The sequence below is a fragment of the Oncorhynchus mykiss genome, chromosome 2, assembly GCF_013265735.2.
Source record: "Oncorhynchus mykiss isolate Arlee chromosome 2, USDA_OmykA_1.1, whole genome shotgun sequence".
NCBI classification, from domain to species: domain Eukaryota; kingdom Metazoa; phylum Chordata; class Actinopteri; order Salmoniformes; family Salmonidae; genus Oncorhynchus; species Oncorhynchus mykiss.
The window spans coordinates 6273400-6283527 of record NC_048566.1 but is presented as its reverse complement, the minus strand read 5'-3'; the positions used below and the strand labels follow the sequence as shown (position 1 = coordinate 6283527).

The following is a 10128-nucleotide window of genomic DNA, read 5'->3' as shown; positions in this document are numbered from 1 at the left end:
ATAACACATGGAATCATATAGTAACCAAATAAAATTGTTAAACAAATCAAAATATATTTTAGATTTTAGATTCTTCAAAGTTTTTAACATTAATTTTAATTTCACCTTTATTTAACCAGGTAGGCAAGTTGAGAACAAGTTCTCATTTACAACTGCGACCTGGCCAAGATAAAGCAAAGCAGTTCGACAGATACAACGACACAGAGTTACACATGGAATAAACAAAACATTCAGCCAATAATACAGTAGAAAAGTCTATATACAGTCTGTGCAAATGAGGTGAAGTGGCCACCCTTTGCCTTGATGACAGCTTTGCACACTCTTGGCATTCTCTGAAACAGCTTCATGAGGTAGTCACCTGGAATGCATTTCAATGAACAGGTGTGCCCATATTATGGCAAGAACCCTCAAATAAGCAAAGATAAATGACAGTCCATTATTAACTTTAAGACATGAAGGTCAGTCAATCAGGATGATTTCAAGAACTTTGAAAGTTTCTTCAAGTGCAGTCGCAAAAACCATAAATCACTGTGATGAAACTGTCTCTCATGAGGACCACCACAGGAAAGGAAGACCCAGTTACCTCTGCTGCAGAGGATAAGTTTATTAGAGTTACCAGCCTCAGAAATTGCATCCCAAATAAATGTTTTACAAAGTAATAGACACATCTCAACATCAACTGTTCAGAGGAGACTGTGGGTATCAGGCCTTCATGGTTGAATTGCTGCAAAGAAACCACTACTAATGGACACCAGTAAGAAAAAGAGACCTGCTTGGGCCAAGAAACACGAGCAATGGACATTAGACCGGTGGAAATCTGTCCTTTGGTCTGATGAGTCCAAATTTGACATTTTTGGTTCCAACCGCTGTGTCTTTGTGAGACGCAGAGTAGGTGAACGAATGATATCCGCATGTGTGGTTCCCACCGTGAAGCATGGAGGAGGAGGTGTGGTTGTGCTTTGCTGGTGATACTGTCTGTGATTTAGAATTCAAGGCACATTTAACCAGCGTGGCTACCACAGCATTCTGCAGTGATACGCGATCCCATCGGGTTTGCGCTTAGTCCCACTATCATTTGTTTTTCGACAGGACAATGACCCAACACACCTCCAGGCTGTGTAAGGGCTATTTGACCAAGAAGGAGAGTGATGGAGTGCTGCATCAGATGACCTGACCCGACCGCAACTAAATTGAGATGGTTTGGGATGAGTTGGACCGCTGAGTAAAAGAAAAGGAGCCAACAAGTGCTCAGCTTATGTGGGAACTCCTTCAAGACTGTTGGAAAAGCATTCCAGGTGAAGCTGGTTGAGGGAATGCCAAGACTGTGCAAAACTGTCATCAAAGCAAAGGGAGGCTATTTGAAGAATCTCAATTATAAAATATATTTAGATTTGTTTATCAGTTTTTTGGTTACTACATGATTCCATATGTGTTTTTTCATAGTTGTGATGTCTTCACTTTTATTCTACAATGCAGAAAATAGCAAAAATAAAGAAAAACCCTGGAATGAGTAGGTGTGTCCAAACATTTGACTGGTACTGTATATATATATATTTATACTCTGGACTCCGACATTACTCGTCCTAATATTTCAATATTAATTTATTTTATTTTTTTACCTTTAGATTTGTGTGTATTGTTAGATATTACTCCACTGTTGGAACTAGGAACACAAGCTCTTCACTACAACCACATTAATATCTGCTAAATATGTGTACCCAACCAATAAAATGATATTCCATACTAGTTGGAGGATTGTGCATTGATTTTGGGATGCTAATTGGTTAACCCTCTGTGTAAGTTATGTTGTATTTGTGATGACTTGTGAATAAATGACTATTTGGTTGTCAGATAGATGCTCAGTTTGATGCATTTTGGGATGCTAATTGGTTAACCCTCTGTGTAAGTTATGTTGTATTTGTGATGACTTGTGAATAAATGACTATTTGGTTGTCAGATAGATGCTCAGTTTGATGCATCCCAAAATGCATTAAGATTTTCTTCTCCTGAAAGCCAAGGAAGAATTTATTTCTGTATTGGATAGAGACGCTGAGTGGACACTGCAGAACGGAACTGCTGTAATTCCCAGGACTCCAGGATAGCACAGCGCCAGCCTCGATCTGCTATTTACAAGACTTGCTCTTTTCTGCAGACTTCCTCCCAAAGCTCTAAGCCCAGCTCAGCTAAACATAAATAGGGCCAGACTTAACTAAGGATATCTACCTGTTAATTCATGTTCTTATTTACATTGTAGTGGATGAGTAATACGTATAGTCAATAGATGCTTGAATTAACCTTTTTTGGATATTGGCATCGTTTGTGATTTAAGTCATTTGTGTACTGGTACATAATTTGTTAACAAAAATGACAATATGTTGTTTGGTATACACACAGAAACAGTAATTGCCAGAAACATCGAATCAATGATGTAATTTGGTCCTTAGCTTTGACTTGTGTCTGTACATACATAAACAATGGGTTGTTGTGACTCGTGTCTGTAGATATATAAACAATGTGTTGTTGTGACTCGTGTCTGTACATACATAAACAATGGGTTGTTGTGACTCGTGTCTGTAGATATATAAACAATGTGTTGTTGTGACTCGTGTCTGTATATACAGTACATAAACAATGTGTTGTTGTGACTCGTGTCTGTAGATATATAAACAATGTGTTGTTGTGACTTGTGTCTGTAGATATATAAACAATGTGTTGTTGTGACTCGTGTCTGTATATACAGTACATAAACAATGTGTTGTTGTGACTCGTGTCTCTATATACAGTACATAAACAATGTGTTGTTGTGACTTGTGTCTGTACATACATAAACAATGGGTTGTTGTGACTCGTGTCTGTATATACAGTACATAAACAATGGGTTGTTGTGACTCGTGTCTGTACACATAAACAATGGGTTGTTGTGACTCGTGTCTGTATATACAGTACATAAACAATGTGTTGTTGTGACTCATGTCTGTATATACAGTACATAAACAATGTGTTGTTGCGACTCGTGTCTGTATATACAGTACATAAACAATGTGTTGTTGCGACTCGTGTCTGTATATACAGTACATAAACAATGTGTTGTTGCGACTCGCGTCTGTACACATAAACAATGGCTCCTGATCCTTTCCATGTGAGTGCCCATCAGATAGTATCAGTGACTGTCTTGTCTGTCCTCTCCTCCAGCTCAGACTCCTGGGGTGCATCCCAAATGGCACCTTTTTCCTTACATAGTGCACTACTTTTGACCAGAGCCCTGTGGGGAAAAGGGTGCCATTTGTGAAGCAACCGTGGCTGCTGCATACTGCTGACAGCATGAGGCCACATGGCCCCCAACACAATCAATCTCCATCTCAGCTGCTTGCTTCAGCACTGCAGAGAGCTGCACTGAGCATGCCCACTGCATCAGCAGCCTGTGGATGGATGGAGTAGAGAGGAGGAGGAGGAGGAGAGAGAGTGGAGGGGAGAAGAGAAGGAGAGACAGAGAATCACACAGGAGCTGCTGGTCAGTGCAGTGATGCTGCTGCAGCAGAGAGGAGAGGGGCTGCAAAGGAATGAACAATAACAGACCAAACAAGGAGAACATGGAATGTTGTGGTGGAATGCAGAATGTTGTGGTGGAATGCAGAATGTTGTGGTGGAATGCAGAATGTTGGATTGTCTGGAACCGACATCATTAATGACATGAAGACAAGTATGGGTAAGAAAGGAGAAGACTAAATGTTTCTGACAGATGGAGAGGAGGAGCGTTTTAAGATCAGAAAACGGATTAAAGAGGAAGATGGAAGGATGATCTCTGAGGAAAGATCAAGAGTAACCAGCCAGATCTATTTAGACAGATCTATGCTAATCGGTCTTTCTCTGTGGCATCCTCATCCGTCAGCATTTGATATTTTAGCTGCCAGAGCCTTTGTTGTCAGTGAATAGGCATCCCTCCTTGGGAGATTTGGTGTATTGAAAATGAATCGGCTATAGAACGACATTGTCATCCTCTCTCTCTCTCTCTCTCTCTCTCTCTCTCTCTCTCTCTCTCTCTTCCTTTTATCTCTCTCTTTCTCCTCTCTGCAGAGTGAGCCGAGGCAGTGTTGGACCGTGACAGTGTTTCCCTGGGTATCTAGTTCCGTGACTGTCACTGTAACAGTGAGTCCCAGACGGAGGGGAGATGTATGCCTTCTACTCCCTGCTAGTTTACATCTTCTACACTGTCTTCAAGAAGGAGGAGGAAGAATCCCTGGGAGCTGCTCAGGGCGGAGCCTCAGCGGTGAGTCTAGTCACAGCGTCTATGCCCAAATGGAATCCTATTCCCTATAAAGGGCACTACAGGGCACTAATATAATGCACTTGGAAGCTCACAATGTGTAGTATACAGATACCTCAGTAGAGTCTAGTAACAGTGTTTATCTACAGTCCTCACTAGAGTCTAGTAACAGTGTTTAACTACAGCCCTCAGTAGAGTCTAGTAACAGGGTTTATCTACAGTCCTCAGTAGAGTCTAGTAACAGTGTTTAACTACAGCCCTCAGTAGAGTCTAGTAACAGGGTTTATCTACAGTCCTCAGTAGAGTCTAGTAACAGGGTTTATCTACAGTCCTCAGTAGAGTATAGTAACAGGGTTTATCTACAGTCCTCAGTAGTCTAGTAATTGTGTTTATCTACAGTCCTCAGTAGAGTCTAGTAACAGGGTTTATCTACAACCCTCAGTAGAGTCTAGTAACAGGGTTTAACTACAGCCCTCAGTAGAGTCTAGTAACAGTGTTTATCTACAGCCCCCAGTAGAGTCTAGTAACAGGGTTTATCTACAACCCTCAGTAGAGTCTAGTAACAGGGTTTATCTACAGTCCTCAGTAGAGTCTAGTAACAGGGTTTATCTACAGCCCCACGCGGTTCCTTTGTCTTGTCATCAGAGGATGGTAACCATCAGCAGGACAACCAATCCCATGACAGCAGGGAAACTGTATAGATACTGAGCTATTTCTGTAAGTCTACTGTCTGGGGGATATGTTACTGCTAGTCTCACAGACATACATCTGAAATGCTATTTTATGTCGGTAGAGAGAGATGTTCATGCTGTCATACATGTTGTGTAGGTTTATTGTATATGGGGAACAGCATCTGGGCTGGCAGTGTCATTGCAGGCTGGCAGTGTGTACGTGTGTGTCGTGTCTGTGTTGGAGGTAAAAACAGTATTTAGTAACACTAATGTCTGTTTCTGCTCTCTGCCATCCCCCTGTCTGTCTGTTGCTGTGATCAGGAGCCAGGACGTGTTTCCATGGAAACAAGGAGCAGGAGGATAAAAGGCCACACCCCCAGGAAGGAGAGGAAGAAAAGGGGGCGTGGCAGCAGGTTGAGTGACTCCAGTGAGTGGATGCTTTATGACAACAATGTCTATAAATAGAGGCAACTGTAACACTGGTTAAATACTTAACTACTGTACTTACTACTGACAGATATCAGTGATAATTGCTGTTATTATGGTATAGATAGATATTCCTCATGGTGATCAATAGACACTTAAATACCAGGCTTAATGATAAAACAAATGTTTTTACCTTTATTTATCTAGGCAAGTCAGTTATGAACAAATTCTTATTTACAATGACGGTCTACACCGGCCAAACCCGGACGACGCTGGGCCAATTGTACGCCGCCCTATGGGACTCACAATCACAGCCGGATGTGATACAGCCTGGATTTGAGCCAGGGACTGTAGTGATGCCTCTTGCACTGAGATGCAGTGCCTTAGACCGCTGTGCCACTCAGGAGCCCAATAGCTACTGTAGAATAGGAATAACAGGAATGATAATAGCTACTGTTTTGATGTGGTATATCTCTCATGGTGATTTATGGTGATTTCTCATGGTGAATTATGGTGATTTCTCATGGTGATTTCTCATGGTGATTTCTGGTGATTTCTCATGGTGATTTCTCATGGTGATTTATGGTGATTTCTCAGTGATTGATCATGTGAATTCATGCCCTTATTAAAATGCTGATGTATTTTCTTCAAGGCAGTAGCAGTGATAGTGACGGCCTGTCCCTGAGTGATGAAGATGATGGTGGAGGTGGTGAAGTGCCCGATATCCCAGCATGCACTCCTCTGGGTGCCTTCCTGTCCTTTAAACAAGAGAACGAGAAAAGGAGGGAGGTCCAGGTGCAGCTGGAGACGGCAGGAAAGGTAGGCTTCACCACAAACACCTTGGCACCCTATTCCCTATAGGCCCTGGTCAAAAGTAGTGCTCAATATAGGGTCTCATTTACACAATAGTACTGTTGCTTCTAGTTGTAGCCATGACCTTCTTATAACTGATGCTGTATCTAAACTTCCTGCTGGTCTAGTTGTGGGAGTCTCCGTGGGTTAAGTACACATGCAATAATTACTACAGTTTCTTGCTTCAAGCCTTGGCCTTGTTAGATGAAATCCATCTAAACCCACGTTTCCTCCTGGTCCAGTTGATGTCTGAGTCTCCCTTGGTGGCGGTGATGTCCCACTTGCTGAGTTTTCTGGAGCAGTACTCCCACCTCCAGCAGCTGCAGCAGCAGGCTGATCAGTACCGGGTCCAGCTGAAGAGGCACCGGGCCCAGCACCGCCGCCAGATGAAGACCCTGAGGACATCGTACCGTCAGAGGCTGAGAGATAAGAACAGCGTCATCGACAGCCTGGAGGAGGTCATCAACACCCAGCAATACACATCGAGCACCCCGGGGAGCGACGGTGAGACAGGGGAGGGAGGGAAGGAGGGGGGTACAAGGAAGTAGGGGGAGAAGGAAGGGTATAAGTCAAGCGGAGGGGAGGAGGGGAGGAGAGGAGGTGAGACAAGAGGAGAGAGAGAGAATGGGTTTGGGAGGGGGTTGGAGGGAGGTATTAACATGGTGTGAAGTGGGAGGAGGTGGGGGGATTACATTTCAAGGGGGGTTGAGTCCAGGATCAGAGGAAGAGAAGGAACGACAGAGTGAGAGAGGTGGAGTGGGGGATGGAGATGTTAGGTGGGGGGATTACATTTCAAGGGGGTTTGAGTCCAGGATCAGATGAAGAGAAGGAACGACAGAGTGAGAGAGGTGGAGCAGGGGATGGAGGTGTAAGGTGTGGGGAGACGATGGAAAGGAAGTGGAAGACAGAGGAGGAGAAAATGGAAGGAGTCCTTTTAAGGAGATTTATGGTAAAAGGTCATACATGGGGAGGGAGGGAGGGAGGGAGGGAGGGAGGGAGGGAGGGAGGGAGGGAGGGAGGGAGGGAGGGAGGGAGGGAGGATATATTCCAGTCTGTAGTACAGAGAAAAGAAGACAGGCTACACCTGACTGAGATATTTGCCAATTATTTAGTGCTTGTATGAAAAAACCCAGTGGATGGTTATAATGTCTTGCATCACGTGAAGAGAGTGGCTGTGGAAACTCAGGTATTTACTTTCACTGTAGAGAGACAAGGGAGGAGACAGTGCTAGAGTCATAGAGAGCAGAGGGGTAACGTTCCCATAGGGCCCTGGTCAACAGTGCTCTATAATAGGGTTCCCTTCGGGATGTATAATACGGCAGAGAGTTTGGGAGAAAGACAATCTATTCCACAATGTTCAGGCTTCTTAGAAGAGGGCTGTTGGTGTAAATCAAGTTGGAATCAGGGATGAGGAATGACATCAGACTGTAGTTGTGTCACAAATGGAACCCTATTCCAAAGATAGTGGCCTTTGGCTGGTCAAAGTAATGCACTATGTAGAGAATAGGATGACCTTTGGGATGCAGACGAACTGACCTCAAAGCCATGGATGGTGTTGAGGGATCTGCTCTCCTTTAGATTTAATCAGACAACAGAAGGACAGCCCTCCCTCACCATTATCAACCTATCTGATCTCTCTCTCTGTGTGTGTGTGTGTGTGTGTGTGTGTGTGTGTGTGTGTGTGTGTGTGTGTGTGTGTGTGTGTGTGTGTGTGTGTGTGTGTGTGTGTGTGTGTGTGTGTGTGTGTGTGTGTGTGTGTGTGTGTGTGTGTGTGTGTGTGTGTGTGTGTGTGTGTGTGTGTGTGTGTGTGTGTGTGTGTGTGTGTGTGTGTGTGTGTGTGTGTGTGTGTGTGTGTGTGTGTGTGTGTGTGTGTGTGTGTGTGTGTGTGTGTGTGTGTGTGTGTGTGTGTGTGTGTGTGTGTGTGTGTGTGTGTGTGTGTGTGTGTGTGTGTGTGTGTGTGTGTGTGTGTGTGTGTGTGTGTGTGTGTGTGTGTGTGTGTGTGTGTGTGTGTGTGTGTGTGTGTGTGTGTGTGTGTGTGTGTGTGTGTGTGTGTGTGTGTGTGTGTGTGTGTGTGTGTGTGTGTGTGTGTGTGTGTGTGTGTGTGTGTGTGTGTGTGTGTGTGTGTGTGTGTGTGTGTGTGTGTGTGTGTGTGTGTGTGTGTGTGTGTGTGTGTGTGTGTGTGTGTGTGTGTGTGTGTGTGTGTGTGTGTGTGTGTGTGTGTGTGTGTGTGTGTGTGTGTGTGTGTGTGTGTGTGTGTGTGTGTGTGTGTGTGTGTGTGTGTGTGTGTGTGTGTGTGTGTGTGTGTGTGTGTGTGTGTGTGTGTGTGTGTGTGTGTGTGTGTGTGTGTGTGTGTGTGTGTGTGTGTGTGTGTGTGTGTGTGTGTGTGTGTGTGTGTGTGTGTGTGTGTGTGTGTGTGTGTGTGTGTGTGTGTGTGTGTGTGTGTGTGTGTGTGTGTGTGTGTGTGTGTGTGTGTGTGTGTGTGTGTGTGTGTGTGTGTGTGTGTGTGTGTGTGTGTGTGTGTGTGTGTGTGTGTGTGTGTGTGTGTGTGTGTGTGTGTGTGTGTGTGTGTGTGTGTGTGTGTGTGTGTGTGTGTGTGTGTGTGTGTGTGTGTGTGTGTGTGTGTGTGTGTGTGTGTGTGTGTGTGTGTGTGTGTGTGTGTGTGTGTGTGTGTGTGTGTGTGTGTGTGTGTGTGTGTGTGTGTGTGTGTGTGTGTGTGTGTGTGTGTGTGTGTGTGTGTGTGTGTGTGTGTGTGTGTGTGGTTGCGCGCTCACGTCTGTAGCATATATGCCCATGCTTGTGTGTGTGGCTGTATGTGTGACAGTAATGTCGGCACCCAAAATCAAATGATTTACTCATTTGAGTGTTTAGGATGTCATGACAGATTGGTGTGACAGTGGGCTCTGCATAGTAAGTGATCCCTCCTCTCTCCTAATACAGTATACTGCTCTCTGTCTAGTACAGTATAACCCTGGAGAAACATGCCACTTGATGAACCAAAACGAGGTTCTCTCTGCTCTGCAGCAGAATGTGTGGCTCTCCTAAGTGGGAGACCTCAGGCATCACTTCCTCTCATTACGCATCAAACAGGGTTAGATAAAGAGATGGATGGTGGCGCTATGGTACTTGGCCAGGGAATCAGTTGTTATAACCTATCCCTGTGAGTGTTAGACAGAGTTAGATAAAGAGATGGATGGTGGTACTATGGTACTTGGCCAGGGAATCAGTTGTTATAACCTATCCCTGTGAGTGTTAGACAGAGTTAGATAAAGAGATGGATGTATGGTACAATGGTACTTGTCCAGGGAATCAGTTGTTATATCATGAATAAACTATCCCTGTGAGTGCTGCTTTCTCTTCCCTCCACTGCACTTACATACCAGCCTCCGTCACATGCTAGATGCTAGACCTCCACGTGTACGTGTCAGATATAAATAGCCCTGGGACAGGGATGGGAGGGGGGCACTTCCCACACTTCCCAGTGTTGTGATCCTGGTGCAGGAAAGGAAAGGTTGTTTGGTTGTTCTGCAGGTCTGAGCCGCCTGCCTCTCTGAGGTGTTGTCAACAGCCACTGTGTGCACATCCCACTCCCAAATGGCAACCTATTCCCTGTATATAGTGCAATACTTTTAACCAGAGCCCTGGGAGTAATTGGGTAACATTTGACCAGAGCCCTGGGGTAATAGGGTAACATTTGACCAGGGCTGTCACGACTTCTACCGAAGTCGGTTCCTCTCTTTGTTCGGGCGGCGTTCGGGGGTCGGCGTCACCGGTCTTCTAGCCATTGTCGATCCACTTTTCATTTTCCATTTGTTTTGTCTTGTTTTCCTACACACCTGGTTTTCATTACCCTCATTAATTGTTGTGTATTTAACCCTCTGTTCTCCCCATGTCTTTGTGTGGTATTGTATGTTGTAG

General features: G+C 44.7%; 1 protein-coding gene across 2 annotated transcripts in view; it reads left to right on the top strand.

Annotated features, from left to right (window-relative positions):
• Nucleotides 1–3461: 3461 nt before the first annotated feature.
• The window catches only part of si:ch211-257p13.3 (kinesin-like protein KIFC3), a 29879-nt gene continuing 23212 nt past the window's right edge, over nucleotides 3462–10128 (top strand). The window contains exons 1-5 of one of the 2 annotated variants that reach the window (XM_036936173.1): nucleotides 3462–3706; nucleotides 4075–4267; nucleotides 5260–5362; nucleotides 6014–6180; nucleotides 6456–6717. In XM_036936173.1, the coding sequence (XP_036792068.1) occupies nucleotides 4169–4267; nucleotides 5260–5362; nucleotides 6014–6180; nucleotides 6456–6717 (631 nt within the window). In that variant the 5' untranslated portion in view covers nucleotides 3462–3706; nucleotides 4075–4168. Of the gene's footprint in view, nucleotides 3707–4074; nucleotides 4268–5256; nucleotides 5363–6013; nucleotides 6181–6455; nucleotides 6718–10128 lie in introns of both variants that reach the window. The other variant, XM_036936166.1, reaches the window with a different exon arrangement.